This window comes from Phyllobates terribilis, unplaced genomic scaffold, assembly GCF_046119375.1.
Source record: "Phyllobates terribilis strain yellow unplaced genomic scaffold, ASM4611937v1 Scaffold_7__3_contigs__length_470593459, whole genome shotgun sequence".
In the NCBI taxonomy this organism is placed as follows: Eukaryota; Metazoa; Chordata; class Amphibia; order Anura; family Dendrobatidae; genus Phyllobates; species Phyllobates terribilis.
In genome coordinates this window covers 110,237,630-110,255,665 of record NW_027362767.1, presented here as the reverse complement: position 1 = coordinate 110,255,665, position 18,036 = coordinate 110,237,630, and the positions used below count along the sequence as shown (strand labels likewise).

The 18,036-nt window shown below is 43.9% G+C and overlaps 1 protein-coding gene across 7 annotated transcripts in view; it reads right to left on the bottom strand.

The window, feature by feature from the left end:
• The window catches only part of NPAS3 (neuronal PAS domain protein 3), a 788,102-nt gene that overhangs the window by 570,342 nt on the left and 199,724 nt on the right, over positions 1-18,036 (bottom strand). For all 7 annotated transcript variants that reach the window (XM_073639080.1, XM_073639082.1, XM_073639081.1 and 4 more), the window contains one exon: positions 2,806-3,050. In XM_073639080.1, coding sequence (XP_073495181.1) covers positions 2,806-3,050 — 245 coding nt within the window. The remainder of the gene's footprint in view (positions 1-2,805; positions 3,051-18,036) is intronic.

Below are 18,036 nucleotides of genomic sequence, written 5' to 3'. Positions count from 1 at the left end.
AATGCTTACAATCAAACAGAAGTATATGATGCTTTTCTGTAATCTATCCATTCACGAGAATCCAAAGGAATCTAATGGGTCATGGTCAGGACATAGGAACATGGCAATATGCATTATACCTCTGTGATATCCTCTATAACATGAAGGGGGCAATTCATTCTCCAACACGAGAGACCAGACCGCGGTGAAGGGCCACACCAACGTGCCGAGAGTCATTCTGCTCATTATTATTGTTTTATAGTCATTTTATTACTTGATATTGAGAAGAGTTAAGTATGATAATTTGCTAGGTTAAAATAAGGCTGAGTGTAACAAATTTAGAATCATACTGCTCCGGTTATTCAGCCCTTATTCCTTGATCATCGGCTCCCCCCACACAGTATGATGCCCCTATAGTACCCAGCACACAGTATGATGTCCCCACAGCACCTCACACAAGTATGATGCCCTTAGAGCATGATGTCCCCACACACAGTATAAAGCCCTTACAGTTTCCATATAATACAATGCCACCACAGTTCCTCACAAGAGATGATGCCCCATAGCCTCCCCACACACAGTCTGATGTTCCCACAAACCCTCACACAAGTATTATGCCCTTAAAGACCCCCATTCAAACATGACGTCCCCACACAAAGTATAAAGCCCTTACAGTCGCCATATAATACAATGCCACCACAGTTCCTCACAAAAGATGATGCCCCCATAGCCTCCCCACACACAGTCTGATGTTCCCACAAACCCTCACACAAGAATGATGACCCCCCCCCGCTCCCCATACAAGCATGATGTCCCCACACACAGTATGGTTCCACCACAGTCTCTAACAAAAGATTACGCCTTCACAGCCTCCCAGCACACAGTATGATGTCCTCACAGCACCTCACACAAGTATGATGCCTTTACAGACCCCTATACAAGCATGACGTCCCCACACACTCAGTAGTAAGCCCCTACAGCCCCCACATAGTATGATGTTACCACAGTTCTTCACAAACAATGATGCCCCCCACAGCCTCCCATCACAAAGGCTGATGTCCCCACAGCACCTCACACAAGTATGATGCCTTTACAGAACCCCATACAAGCATGATGTCCCCACACACACAGTATCAAGCCCCTACAGCCCCCACATAGTATGATGTTACCACAGTTCTTTACAAATGATGATGCCCCCACAGCCTCCCCACACACTTTATGATGCCCCCACAGCCCACCCATACAAGTATGACATCCCCACAGTACACCACACAGTAAAAAGCCCCTACAGACCCCACACACTATGATACCCCCAGTCGTCCCCATACAGTATGATACACCCACACAGCATGATGGCCCCCACAGTTCTCTACACAGTATGATGGCCCCCACAACTCTCCACACACATTATAATGGACCCCACAGCCCTACCTTCCACACACACACAGTATGCTGGCCTACACAGCCCACAATATGATGTCTTCACATCTCCCCATACACATTATGATACCCTCACAATTTCCTACACACTATGTGGTCCTTCATAGTCGCCCACATACAAATGGATGTACCCCACACAACATTCTACACAAATGTGATGGCCCCACAGTTTCCCACAAGTACTGAAAGACAATGGGAAAAAAAGACTGAGCTAAGACTCAGCTGCACCGTCTGGATCATGGTAGAGGGAACCGACTGGTCCCTGTTCCACCATTTCTTCACAGGTACTTGCACCTTGAAATTGAGACACTGGGCAGAGGGACAGCCGAGTGGTGTTATATGTCACTGTTTACAGCCCTTTGGTTGTCCCTATTTGTGGACTGGACAGAAACAGCCAAAGGGCCGCATATGACCCTCAGGCCACACTTTGCCCTGGTCTGCTCTATAACATCAGTGTTAGAGGCTAAGAGGCAGACTTGCTGTACCAAATAATTAAAATATATATTTTTTCTCTTCTGCTAGTTTGTTATAATTTGTATGAAGCGCACTGAACTTGTCATTTTGAGGAGAATATGTTCTCCTATCCCAAGTTGTGACTTCATGTAAATGAGGGGAATCAAAATTATACTTCTATTGTAGTAATTAGAAATAACAAGCGAGTAGTGGCAAGAAGCACATAAACACAAGAATACATAATGAGAGTCAAACTGCTGGACAGAAAAAGAGAGAAAACTACAACTTTGTTCTTGGCCTCACTTTAGCTGACTTTCTCATCTAGTTCAAGATCAAAGCTCCACTACAATCACATCTTTTTAGGATGTAAACGTATGAATTTGTGTCACAGTAAAACCATATATACAGTATATGTGTTATATACCAAAAGACAGCGATTTTATGGCTTTTGAGATGGTCATCAACATCAACATTTTAGAAGGTAGTCCAGGACTGTGAAACTGATGAACTATCTTCAGGATAGTGCATCACTAGCAGATCTCGGTGGGGGTCTGACAACCGGCCCCCTATAGATCAGCTATATCAGCTCCAGTGGTGGCTGGATGTATGCAGTGTATGGAGCCGGCTCTGTACACTTCGTAGTGGCCGTTCTTGGTACTGCAGCTCAGATCACAATCACTTTGATAGGAATTGACGTGCAGTAACCAGGAATGACATAGCGAGGGGAGCCGTTCTGTTCTGGCTACATCCAATCACTGCTGATCGTGGGGAAGACTGGTATCAGATTCCCACCGCTCCGATACAGATTATCAATCCTAAGGCTTTGTCATCATTATCATAGTCCTGGACAACCCATTTGGCGCCATGGTCTACAAAGTTGATTTTTTTCATACCACTACTGTTACAAATTCTACCACTCTAATAGGGATGCACCTTTGACAGAGGTGTTGGGAGGTGGGCCTTCCATGCGCAGGTTCCATGGCGGGTCTCCCTGGTTGGCAAAATCTCTCATCTTTAGGTAGCTGATGGTCAATCGAATGATGGAGGCCTTATCCAGTTGACTGGTGATGGCTGCAGGGAGAGGAAGCAGTTTGGCAAGCTCGTAAAACTCAAAATTCTCCTTTCCACGTCGAGAACGGGCAGCATCCCTGGATTTCTCTTTCCTCAGGGCTTGTAAACTGTGGAGAGAAACAAATATAGTAAAGAGTACATCTAATATAAGAACATGACTTTCTATACCTCCAAACTCATCCATAGCTACCGTCTACAAAGCTTCAGATATAGGCATTCTGAATAATTAACACAGAGGAGATTCCTAGAGTTATTCATGTAGATGACATCATATTTTCAGCTAATAACATACCTTAGATTACTGTGCGCTTAGGGTGCGCTTAGGGTGCACTTAGGGTGCAGCAAAAAATATCATCATTTGATGGAGGAAATATACAAAGTTGCATAAAACTGCAAAATTTTATTGAAAACGACGGGTGACTTTATATAGGGTTCATAAAAAATGTGACGCAGCCTTGATTTTTTGGAACTGGAGGATTATTTTCAATAGAAACACCCACTTTAACTGAGCAAATCTGCTGCGGAGCTGCTGCACAGCCAAAGCAAGAAATCCAAGGGTACATACATGTCATAAATACACGCGAGACATTTTCCTAGTTGTGAATATGGCCTTATTGTGATTGTTACTAATAAATTTGCAGTAAATGCTATAAATGTGTTCATGTAAGTATCTGAGCTTTAAATATATCTCTAATAATAATAATAATAATAATAATAATCATACTATGACCAGAGATACAAAGCCCCAACATCGCTGAAGCGGCATCGGTTTGGGAGGGGAGTATGTATTTTTGTTATTTTATCTGTGGCACGTTAGCATTTAAGAAGGAGCTGTTCAGTAGTGGACAACCCCTTCAATAAACTCTGAAAGTAGTGGACAACACCTTTAATAAACTTTAGCAAACTGTCTCAAAGTAGTGGACAATCCCTGTAATAAACTTTAACAAACTGTCTCAAAGTAGTGGACAATCCCGTTGTTAAAGTTTATTAAACTGTCTCAAAGTAGTGGACAACCCCTTTAATAAACTTTAACAAACTGTCTCAAAGTAGTGGACAACCCCTTTGTTAAAGTTTATTAAACTGTCTCAAAGTAGTGGACAACCCCTTTAATAAACTTTAACAAACTGTCTCAAAGTAGTGGACAACCCCTTTGACGTTTGCAGTAGTCAAGAGGGGAGTAAAAATAATAATAAAAAAACAAAGAAAATATTCTCACTTCCCGGACCTTCGTTGCTCCTTTATTGTGCTCACCATGTCCCTCACCAGTCTCCTAGTTTTGCTTTCTGGCAGAGGGCATCATGTGGCCGCTCCAGCCAATCAGCATTCAGACTAGGACTAGTTCACATTATGTTTTAGCCACACACCAGTGGCTCCGTTGGTGAATCTGTTTGAACTCGGCATTGACTTTAATGAAGCAGACTTTGTATTCTGTTTGACCTCATTTTTGGCAGAGTCTGCCTTCATCAGGTTGGCACAAAAATGCAGTAAACCACATTTTTCTGCCCACCTGAAAAAGACAGACACTGTTAAAAATGTGGTCAGACAAAGCACAAAGTGACTCCTTCTGCTTTATTAAAATCAATGGCCCAGTCAGCAGATGCATATTAATTACGATTTTCAGGGTTCAGATGGATGCCTCAACAGAGCCACTAACGTTGTGGCTAAAACTTGATGTGAACATAGCCTTAGATAAAAGAAAGCGCCCTCGTCCAGGTCAGATGGAATGGGACGTTAAAGTCAATCTGCTGCAGTGGTCACCTAATGCGCCATGCTGAAGAAGGCAGGAGATTGTTGGGAGACATGACAGCAGCACAGAAGAGCGGCAAGGTCCAGTAGGTATCGTTTTTCATTTTTACACCACCCTGGGCCCTGGACCACCCAGTAGTAGAAAGTGGTTCTGTCAGGACTGCTATGAGTCCAGCTTAACCCTACACACACAGAGTGATTGACAGCTCCTCCTGGATGAGTTTGTATACAGTGAAATCTGACAATCACCTTTTGTAGGCAGGGAAATCAGGCAGTCTCTGAGCCCGGGTGGCATTTAGAAAGGTATTCTTTAATTAAAATACTAAATAAATTCATAGAAACTATATGTTCCTTCTATCCTCTGCTGTCCCTAGAAAGGAGAGCATAGTAGACAAAGTACGGTGCGGTAAGAAATGTCACCTAAAACACATCCAAGAAGCCAACTATAACTTAGACGTTATAGTTGGCTTAAGCTCGGACACGTTGATAATATACAATACTTGGAAAACTTCTTGTGATCAATACACTCTGAACAACTACTTGTTGTCTTCTTTTTATTTATGAATTACACAGAATAGAGTTACAAGTTTGCAAGAAAAAGATCCACATGGAGGATGAGGTCTCTGCAATGAGGAATCTAACCGAATATTTGCAGAGCAATGATTTAGGGTTAACTTCCCGGAAAACCACATGTTTCTGTCTCTTTACATGTAGAGTGTCAGACGTGCACCAGGTTATGGATTTTCCTGAGCACACCTTCTGCTAATCAATTACTCCAGCCTGGGAGACGAAGAGGCTGCTCAGCATCCCAACTCTCCCATCAAAAATTCATCAAAGGCCGGAGTTCTGTAGCTTTGAAGCCTCCCTGCACCTCTCGTGTTTCGATGTCTAGCGATCAGAGGCACCACCCGTCGCTCCCTACCCTGGCCTCTGTAATGGGAACGCTTGTTCTAACATGCTGAGCTTTCGAGGCATCTAACGGGAGAACAAGTGCAAAGGGGCCACTGCTGGGACTCCTTAGGAAACCAATGGTGCTCTTCATATTAACCATCTCACAGCCAAAAACACCTGACACACGATCCTAAAAGAGGCTAGAACTGTCAGAAAGTCTCAGGAGAGTCAAATCTTTACTCTGGGTTCTGGAAAATTTACTAAACTATTCCCATAGAATCGTAGAATGTTACAGTTGGAGGGGACCTCCTGGGTCATCTGGTCCAACCCCCTGCTCAATGCAGGATTCACTAAACCATCTCAGACAGATGTCTGTCCAGCCTCTGTTTGGAGACTTCCATTGAAGGGGAACTCACCACCTCTCGTGGCCGCCTGTTCCACTCATTGATCACCCTCACTGTCAAAAAGTTTTTTCTAATATCTAACCTGTATCTTCTCCCATTACTATGTAATGAGTGAAAAACTACAAAGCGTGGCCTTTGGTACAGTATGACCAGTTCTCATTAATTGGATTGCACCCTTTGGACAATCCCTAACTGTCAGAAGGTCCCTTGACAATTAGTTGATCATAACGTGATCAATGAGTGAGTTTAATTTCAGTTCAGAGCTAACAGTGGGAAAACTAAGCATCAGGCCTCATTCAGAAATCAGTCTTTTTGACGTCTGAGTTTCATCAGAGTTTGGTCAGTTTCTCCATCTTCTCCTATCGGTCAGTGAAAGACTGACCCATAGACTTTCATTGCCAAGTATGATCTGACACTCAGATCAATACTGGACATGTCTCTGTTCTTTTGCACAAACCACTTGGTCAGCAAAATATCGCTGACACGTAAACAGCCCAATAAACTATCAAAGGTACAAGTGCTCTCCGTGAAAAATATGGCTAGCACTCGTACCTGAAAAATTGCCGTGAATGAGCCCTTAGGGCTCGTGGACATGACCGATTTTCTAGTATCACTGCTAGCCATGTTTTTCATGGATTCGTGCCTGTATTATTCTATGGGGCTGTGCAAATGTCCGATATTATCCTTGGACCGAGCGGTCTGCGTAAAAAATTGGAGACATGTCCGATATTGATCCAAGGGATCAGATCAAAATCGTCCATGCAAGTCTATGGGTCAGTGAAAAAATCAAAAATCAGACAGCACTTGGTTGACATCCAAGTTCGCTCCGATTATTGTGGACTGAAAAAGGAGAAGGTACAGAAACTTTTTTTTTTCTCTTCACGTTCGACAAAAATGAATTCCACTCTAATCAGAATAAAAGGTCCATTTTAATGTATGTGGAGAAATTGGTGGTTTGAACCTACCCTTATACAGTGTCTGTTCTGTATAACATAGGTCAGGACAGGACCTCCGGAGTGAGAGGTCCTCATAACTACTCTACACTCTCACAGAGAGATGTTCACCCCCCGCTATGACTGAGAATTCTTTAATAGTGTATCAAAAATTGTGATTTGGAAAGTGGATAACCACCTCAAAAAGGAATGTATGAAATGAGAGGAAGAAGGTAAAACCCTAAAATGTTCCAAGGTTTATTTAAATCAGACTTAAAGCTTTATAAATGGTCTCCTACTTCTCATTCCCAGCCCAACAGAAAACAAGCTGGATATATGAACCAATATCACAAATGCAATTCAGATCCATTTTACTGCAAGGGTATGTTCATGTTAGAATTTAATCCACTGTGCATTTTACAAGACAATGTGTGGCAATAATCCAGGGCTGATTTTCGGATTTCTGCTGCAGATTAGTATCTTCATCATTCAATGAGGTGTCTTATCCACACAGAATCTGCAACAAGAATGAGCTTGTTCCCGGCTCTCGTATTTCCTTTTCTCTTTTTTTCTGCAGCACACATTGAAATTCACTAGCTTTTTTTTTGTCTGCAGCAGTTAAATGGGATGTAAAATACACTTCTCCAGGTTTTTAATCTGAATTATTGGACCAGAAAAACGAGGTCTTTGGTTTTCCGCTTTGATGTCCATCATTTACTAGAGAAGATGGTGAAGCAAGTTGCACCATTTTTGATGGAATCTGTGACAAAGACTCCAAGGGACACGTGAAAAAGGAATAACAAGGAGCTCCATAACCAGCAGTCACTGGTGGAAGTGCTCCAAGTGTCTGTTCGGGATAAGAACATTTTCTTCTCCAAAGAGAACATGTATGTTTGTATCGACCGTAGGTTTCCTATTGTACTTTTCCATAAATCTTAACCCAACATAGCTGCCAACTGGTAGAAACGCTCGGGAGAGAACATCCGTTAATGCTGTATTGGCTAGACAGAAAGGCTTACACTCCATGTTTCTGGCTGACAATTCTCTGTGTTGCTGTCAGCGCGGTACAGCTGTGTTCTTTCGCCCCGTGCTTTGTTGTTGCTGATTGGATTTGACATGTGAAGCAGTGGAAGGAGGGGGGCACCTGACCTGAGTGAGGGTCGACCGGTACATCAGGTGTCAGTGCAGTAATGGGACGTGACGCCTCTATTCTGCCCATCTTGTAGCTCAGACCTGGCTAGTGATAATTGCATTTATTTGCAGATTTTTACCTATTTGTCTGTTTAGCAAATAGCTGAAAGGATTAAATGTGTGTCAGGACCTCTCCTTTAGTGGGTGCACCCAAGAAATAATAGAAAAGCGAGGCCAGGATGGTATTAAAGGAAACCTGTCATGTCCAGAAAAATGAATTATCTGCAGATATATGGATAATTTGCAGGTAACTGGCGTTTAAACCCTGTGTAGCTTACTATAGTTACTGAAGAAGGGGCTTAAGAGAGAAAATGAAGTCATATCCTCCCTGAAGCTGCTCACTTTCAGTCATCAGGGAGTTGTAACAGTCACCGATCACTATACAGTGAGCTTGCCTTAACCACACCCCAACTAGTGTTGAGCGAGTATGTATCATTAACTCTTTAACTCATGCTCGGGTGCTCGCCGAAAGAGTTAATGATACATACTTGCTTAACAACAACTGTCAATTAATGCGTTGGGGAGTGATAACTGTGAGCAGTGACTGCAATAGCTCCCTGAAGCACCCCGAAAACTGGAAGCAGGCAGCTGTATGGAGAATATATACGTTCATTTTCTCCCTGTAGCCGTTGCTGCAGTAGGCAGGCTAGACAACGTTGTTGTCTCTCATCCGAAAAATTTGGGCCGATTATCTATGACTAAATGGGTTGTCCGGTCTAAGCTGATAAGTCTGCAATCACTCTGTGTGACTGCAGACTTATGAATCCCCTTGTCACGGGTGTGTCAGGTGTTATAGACAGTCACTCTGGATCTGGCTGTAGAAGGTCACTTTGCTTGGCATTGCAGACGCCTTCTTAATCCTTCTTCCTTTAAGACCCAGGGGCAACTTCCCTCCTACTGTTAATTGACACACCCTTGCAGGGGAGTTAAAAACTCTCAGTTTGCTGCAGGGAACCGCCGGTGATACTTCTATTTACCTTTCTGCATGCCTGTAGCACTAACTGTTGGCTGACTTCTTCTCTGGTGCCCTTGGAGGTCAGTTGGCGTTTCCCCTCTAGTGTCTGCTCAAGCTAAGTTTATCCCCTTTGTTTGTATACCTTGTTGTCTTTAGTTTGTAGTGGGGCCTGACCAGTGCTCACCCTTCCCCCTCCCTATCTAGGGCCAAGCTCTAGGGACATACAGGGTTTAGGGTCCTGTTCGGTGATAGGTGTGGAACCTATATAGGGAAGGCAGGGTAGGCAGGGTGATATTAGATCTGCCTAGGGGTCTCTACTCCCCTTTTCCTTAGTATTTGGGCTTCCTCCCCCTCTTCCATTTGTGTTGTACTTAGTCTTTCCCACACCTTGCGTGACACCCCCCAACACACGCACTGTGCGATGTGGGGATTCGCTGGTTTCTGACCCAGGACCGGAGGGTATGTATGAGTTATACAACCCCTGGCAAAAATTATGGAATCACCGGGCTCGGAGAAAGTTCATTCAGTTGTTTAAAGTTGTTGAAAAAAAGCAGATCACAGACATGGCACAAAACTCAAGTCATTTCAAATGGCAACTTTAGGGCTTTAAGAAACACTAAAAGAAATCAAGATAAAAAATGTGGTACTCAGTAAGGGTAATTTTTTTCAGACCAAGCAGAGGGAAAAAATTATGGAATCACTCAATTCTGAAGAAAAAATATGGAATCATGAAAAATAAACACACAAAAGAACACTCCAATACATCACTAATATTTTGTTGCACCACCTCTGGCTTTAATAACAGCTTGCAGTCTCTGAGGCATGGACTTAATGAGTGACAAACAGTACTCTTCATCAATCTGGCTCCAACTTTCTGATTGCTTGATTGCTGTTGCCAGATCAGCTTTGCAGGTTGGAACCTAGTCATGGACCATTTTCTTCAACTTCCACCAAAGATTTTCAATTGGATTGAGATCCGGACTATTTGCAGGCCATGACACTGACCTTATGTGTCTTCTTTCAAGGAATGTTTTCACAGTTTTTGCTCTATGGCAGGATGCATTATCATCTTGAAAAATGATGCCATCATCCCCAAACATCTTTTCAATTGATGGGATAAGAAAACTGTCCAAAATATCAATGTAAACTTTGGCATTTATTGAAGATGTAATGACAGCCATCTCCCCAGTGCCTTTACCTGACATGCAGCCCCATATCATCAATGACTGTGGAAATTTGCATGTTCTCTTCATGCAGTCATCTTTATAAATCTCATTGGAACGGCACCAAACCATAGTTCTAGCATCATCACCTTGCCCAATGCAGATTCGCGATTCATCACTGAATATGACTTTCATCCAGTCATCCACAGTCCACGATTGCTTTTCCTTAGCCCATTGTAACCTTGTTTTTTTCTGCTTAGGTGTTAATGATGGCTTATGTTTAGCTTTTCTGTATGCAAATCCCATTTCCTTTAGGCGGTTTCTTACAGTTCGGTCACAGACATTGACTCCAGTTTCCTCCCATTCGTTCCTCATTTGTTTTGTTGTGCATTTCCTGTTTTGGAGACATATTGCTTTAAGTTTCCGGTCTGGACGCTTTGATGTCTTCCTTGGTCTACCAGTATGTTTGCCTTTAACAACCTTCCCATGTTGTTTGTATTTGGTCCAGATTTTAGACAAAGCTGACTGTGAACAACCAACATCTTTTGCAACATTGCGTGATGATTTACCTTCTTTTAAGAGTTTGATAATCCTCTCCTTTGTTTCAATTGACATCTCTCGTGTTGGAGGCATGATTCATGTCAGTCCACTTGGTGCAACAGCTCTCCAAGGTGTGATCACTCCTTTTTAGATGCAGACTAACGAGCAGATCTAGATGCAGGTGTTCGCTTTGGAAATAAAAATTTACAGGGTGATTCCATAATTTTTTTCCTCAGAATTGAATGATTCCATAATTTTTTCCCTCTGTTTGGTCTGAAAAAAAATACCCTTACTGAGTACCACATTTTTAATCTTGATCTCTTTTAGTGTTTCTTAAAGCCCTAAAGTTGCCATTTGAAATGACTTTAGTTTTGTGCCATGTCTGTGATCTGCTTTTTTTCAACAACATTAAACAACTGAATGAACATCCTCCGCGCCCGGTGATTCCATAATTTTTGCCAGGGGTTGTACATACTCCTGGCCACATCCAGATTTTCTTGGATGTGGGGAAAAAAAATTCTCCATCGTCTCCATTATGTCAGTCTGTGAAAATCGGACCGCACTTCGATATCATCCGAGTGCGATCTGATTTTTTTCCATGGATCCATACACATGAATGGCTGAGAACGATCCGATAATTGGATGCAACTCGTTTATGGTGCGATATTTTTCCTTGGACCACTTAATCCGAGGAAACAATCGGACATGTGCACGGCCTCACAGAATAGCATGGGGATGAGTGCTATGAGTCAAAACTACTGATACCTTTTGTTCAATTTTTATAGTCGTCTGCACAAATTCTTAGAATGAAAACCTCAGAAATACTACCCATTTTATCCACAATACTACCTTTCAAACAAATCACCCCTTAACGTGTACCTTATATTGATAAATGATCACAGTGCAGCAGTGTGAACAGTGATCAGATTTTCAAACATGTAGCAAAACAGATCTAAGTAGAAGCACGGAGTAGTGGCGGTCTGTGCTGCAGAATACTCATGTGTATGCACGAGGAGACAGAACGTCCTGGGCTTTCCTAACCGCTAATGGAACCAGCAATGTAGACTCACATCACAGCTAGCTTCCATAATGGATACAGGAGACAGAGCAGGATTGTTCCTAGTACAGTGACAATGACCGGCATGTGGCCAATCCATGTCGTCATTAAGTAACAGGACCTGCTATACAGTGAGCTCAGAAAGCAGTGCACACAATCCTGCTCTATAATCACTGTCTACATCATTGTTACACTCTAGGGCCTCATTCACACATCCGTGTTGCATATATGTGTTGTATCTGTTTTTTTTTCACAGATATATCAAACCACTGGTGGTAATAACAGACACACGGATGACACACTGATAGTAAAAACAGACACACTGATGACACACGGATGACACACAGATAGTAAAAACAGACACACTGATGATACACTGATGACACACTGATAGTAAAAACAGACACACTGATGACACACAGATAGTAAAAACAGACACACTGATGATACACTGATGACACACTGATAGTAAAAACAGACACACTGATGATACACTGATGACACACTGATAGTAAAAACAGACACACTGATGATACACTGATGACACACTGATAGTAAAAACAGACACACTGATGACACACGGATGACACACTGATAGTAAAAACAGACACACTGATGATACACTGATAGTAAAAACAGACACACTGATGATACACTGATGACACACTGATAGTAAAAACAGACACACTGATGATACACTGATGACACACTGATAGTAAAAACAGACACACTGATGATACACTGATGACACACTGATAGTAAAAACAGACACACTGATGACACACGGATGACACACTGATAGTAAAAACAGACACACTGATGATACACTGATGACACACTGATAGTAAAAACAGACAATGATGACACACTGATGACACACTGATAGTAAAAACAGACACACTGATGATACACTGATGACACACTGATAGTAAAAACAGACACACTGATGACACACGGATGACACACTGATAGTAAAAACAGACACACTGATGATACACTGATGACACACTGATAGTAAAAACAGACACACTGATGATACACTGATGACACACTGATAGTAAAAACAGACACACTGATGATACACTGATGACACACTGATAGTAAAAACAGACACACTGATGATACACTGATGACACACTGATAGTAAAAACAGACACACTGATGACACACGGATGACACACTGATGGTAAAAACAGACACACTGATGACACACTGATAGTAAAAATAGACACACGGATAACGGACACACGGATGACACACTGATGGTAAAGACGGACACACGGATTACACACTGATAGTAAAAACAGACACACTGATAATAAAAACAGACACAAGGATAACGGACACACGGATGGGAAAAATGGACACACGGATTACACACTGATGGTAAAAACGGACACACGGATGACACACTGATGGGGAAAACGGACACACGGATGACACACTGATGGGGAAAACGGACACACGGATGACACACTGATGGGGAAAACGGACACACGGATGACACACTGATGGTAAAAACGGAGACATGGATGACACACTGATGGTAAAAAAGGACACACAGATGACACACTAATGGTAAAAAAGGACACACGGATGACACACTGATGGTAAAAACGGACACACGGATGACACACGGATGGTGAAAACGGAAACGGATGACACTGATGGTAAAAACGGGCACACGGATGACACACTGATGGTAAAAACGGAGACATGGATGACACACTGATGGTAAAAAAGGACACACAGATGACAGACTGATGGTAAAAACGGACACATGGATGACACACTGATGGTAAAAACGGACACATGGATGACACACGGATGGTGAAAACGGAAACGGATGACACTGATGGTAAAAACGGACACACGGATGACACACTGATGGTAAAAACGGAGACATGGATGACACACTGATGGTAAAAAAGGACACACGGATGACAGACTGATGGTAAAAACGGACACACGGATGACACACTGATGGTGAAAACGGACACACGGATGACACACTGATGGTAAAAACGGAGACATGGATGACACACTGATGGTAAAAACGGACACACGGATGACACACTGATGGGAAAAACACACAGATGACACTGATGGTAAAAACAGATACACGGATGACACACTGATGGTAAAAACGGACACACGGATGACACACTGATGGGGAAAACACACAGATGACACTGATGGTAAAAACAGATACACAGATGACACACTGATGGTAAAAACAGGCACACAGATGACACACTGATGGTACAAAAAGGACACACAGATGATACAGGTATGTGTATAAACACGGATGTCTGAATGAGGCCTGAAGCGGTCGTCCTACAGTAAAAGTCATTGCGCATGGATTGTTTGATAATAATGAGTGGAGGCATGCTCACCTTCCAGAGAACCTGCAGTTCAGCAGAAGGCTATTACGCTTTTCTGTGTTATTTTCAGACAATCCATGCCTAAAAAAAATTTTTACATTCAGACAACCAAGTCATATATCTGTTTTGCCTGACCTGCAATGTGCCTTGGTTGTAGCAGTTGTTACCACGTTTCATAAGTGCCAGCTAGAGCGGACAGTGCACAGTACTGAGCATTCTTTGGTGTAACCAACTGTAAATGTTTGGTGAAAGAGAAAAATGGACTGATAATTGCTATTGATGTGTTGTTAAAATGCCCCAGTGCCAAAATTGGATTAAAAATGCTTTAGTTTTTGTGTCACATGTATTTTTTTTTTCATATTACGAGCCTCTCATCTAGCCAAATCAGATCTCATACTTTGCACTCATGAGGGGCAATACCCCGAAACACCGTCTGCAAATTGAGATTCTGATTTGGCTTTTATCCTAAGTCATATTGCACGACTCGTTAAAGGGTCGATAGTGACTTGCTGCTTCCAACAGGTGGCGCTATAGAGTTCTAGTCCTCTAGTTCCAGGCAATTTGCATATTTAATTTCCCAAAGGAGCATTGCACAGAGAATAAGCCTCCTTACATTGGCATGCCAGGGCCGGTATGTCACTCTACACAGAAAGAAACCTTACCCCTTGGACCTTCATTAAGAAAAACAAAGTTATTAATCTTTCAATTTTCACATTGGCCACTAGGGCTTTTTTTTTTTTTAGACTGGCCATTTATAAGAACTGCATATATACATCCGTTTGAAACGCGTCGGCCAGGGTTATTGCCATCACGATGTCCTGTTTTTAATGTGTGCATTTTTATTCTTTTACGTTTGGAAGTGCTAACAAACCTTAATGCTTTTACTTTTATACTGGAGACCAAGTGCTGGATTTTTTCTCTTTCTTACCTTGGGTAAATAAAAAAGTCTACATCTCTGGAACCGTATGGCGGAATAAAGAAAAAGAAAAAAAAAAAAACAATACTCAGCGGAGCAACAGGATAAAAAAAATAGGAAAAACTGTCCAAATTTGATCTTGTGACATCTCGTGTTTAAGGCTATGTTCACACATTGCATTTTTGCGGCGTTTTTATGCAAATAAAAAGCTGCGTTTTAGAGTACCAGCAAAAGCTATGAGATTTCAGAAAACTCATGCATACACGTTGTTTTTTTCCTGACTGAATTGGAAAACTGCAGCGTTTTTTAAAACTATAGCATGTCACTTTTTTCAGCATTTTTTCACCCATAGAAAGAAATGAGTAAGTGCAAAAATGCAGCAAAAAACACAGGTATCAGGTTTTGTTGAGTCTTAAGTGAAAAAAGCAGGAACAGCACATTTATTTTTGTGATTTTTCCAAGGTTAAACCATAATGTCTTGGTGTCCTCACCTGAGAATGGCAGTTAGGATTAGTACAGTTTAATTACATTAGTGATGCGTGTAAAGGAAACATTGGCCGACCAAGGTGTGAAATTGAACAAAACCTGACCAACTCAAAAGCTGACCTAAGTGTGAAAGTAAAGTGTCCTACAAACTCAATGCTCTGCCTATGTCTTAGGAAAACTATTCCCGACCAATTCACCACCCCGTGCTGTTACATTTGCAATTGTGCATTTTTTCATGAACTCATATGAACTTTTTTGTTTAGAATAGTGTAACGGGTCTGGGAGGCGGAACCTCTGGGCTACTATACAAGGGAGCGGTCCTTGTAAGGGAGCGGGTGGCGACCAGGCAGGCAGTCACAGCAGGTGACCGGGACAGTCTCTGGGTGTACGGGCAGGAGGTCACGGCAAGTGATCAGGGCAGTCTCTGGAAGAACGGGCTGGAGGTCACGGCAAGTGACCGGGGCAGTCTCTGGAAGAACGGGCTGGAGGTCACGGCAAGTGACCGGGGCAGTCTCTAGGTATGGGGTAGGTACGACCTGTGATGGCTGAACCTCCAGGTAGGCTAGCAAGGCAGATGGAGGATGTGTGCTCCCAGGTGAGCAAGCGAGAGTCTCTGGAATAGCAGGTGGTCACAGCACATGACGGCGGAGCCTCCAGGTAGGCAAGCAGGCAGGTAGCGGAGAAGCGCTCCCAGGTGAGCGGGCAAGAGTCTGGAATAGCTGGTGGTCACAGCACGTGACAGCGGAGCCTCCGGGCAGGCAAGCAGGCAGGTAGCGGAGAAGCGCTCCCAGGTGAGCGGGCAAGCTGGTCCATAGACAGACTGACCAGAGTTGTAAGGCAGACCGTCGGACCTCAGGCAAGCAGGCAGGTAGCTGATGTGCGCTCCCAGGTGAGCGGGCAAGTTGGTCCTTAGACAGACTGACCGGAGTTGTAAGGCAGACCGTCGGACCTCAGGCAGGCAGGCAGGTAACAGGAAATCAGGCAGGATTAGGACAGCAAGCTGGCAGGAATCTGGCAGGTAACTGGCAGGTAACTGGCAACGGGACCTGAGGGCTGAAGCAGAGTAGAACGGTGCAACAACATTGCTCGGGCACCTCCATTTTGGAGGAGGTGCCTTATATATGGTAAAGTCCTCCGGCCATTGGCCGGGGACTCCTTAGGACGGCGCGCGCGGCCCCTTTAAGAGGGAGGGCGCGCGAGCGCCCTAAGCACAGTGGCCGGGAAGGAGCGCGCGCTGCCAGCAGAGCGGGAGAGGGACGCCGGGCACGGAGCAGAGCGGTGAGGGGAACAGCGTCCCTGCCTAGCAGAGGGCAGGGACGCCGGCACTACAGTACCCCCCCCTTTAGGCCCCCCCTTTTTTAGGCCAGATAGAAATTTAGCTAGGATGAGAGGGGCATGGATGTTCTCCCGGGGCTCCCACGTTCTCTCCTCAGGACCAAACCCCTTCCAATCTACCAGAAAAAAGGTCTTTCCTCTTACCCTTTTGGTGGCAAGAATGTTCTCTACCTCAAACTCGTCCTCAGCAGAAACCGGAGCAGGAGGCGCACCTGTAGACTTGGAAAAAGAGTTAAGCACCACGGGTTTGAGGAGAGATACATGGAAGGAGTTAGGGATCCGTAAGTTGGCCGGGAGTTTCAATTTATAGGCCACCGGGTTGATCTGACTGATGACCTCCAGAGGACCGATGAACCGAGGCCCTAACTTGTAAGAAGGTATCTTGAGTCGAACATATTTAGATGTGAGCCAGACTTTATCTCCTGGACGAAATTGTGGAGGATCCAGGCGTTTTTTGTCAGCGTGTCTTTTCATACGCTCGGATGACAGAAGGAGTGCGGACCGGGTACTCTCCCATATGGAGGAAAATTTGCTAACGAGAGATTCCGCAGCCGGGTTGTCCACAGAGGTGGAGACAGGAAAAGGAATCCGAGGATGCTGACCAAAGACTACAAAAAACGGGGATTTGGAGGAGGATTCGCTCTCGTGATTATTATAAGAGAACTCGGCCCATGGTAGGAGATCCACCCAGTCAGAATGGTGGGCATTAACGAAGTGCCGGAGGTAACTGGTCAGGTTCTGATTGATCCGCTCCACTTGACCATTGGACTGTGGGTGGTAAGCGGAAGAGAAGTCCAGGGTGACGTCTAGTAGTTTACAAGTGGCTCTCCAGAAACGTGAGGTGAACTGTACCCCACGATCCGACACGATGTGGAGGGGCAGGCCATGAAGACGGAAGATGTGGCGGATAAAGTCTTTAGCCAGCTCGGGTGCAGACGGAAGGCCTGGCAGGGGAATAAAGTGAGCCATCTTGGAAAAGCGGTCAGCGACCACCCAAATGACCGTACAACCGGCAGAGACGGGGAGATCAGTTATAAAGTCCATTGCTATATGCTGCCAGGGGGCAGCAGGTACAGGAAGCGGAAGGAGGCGT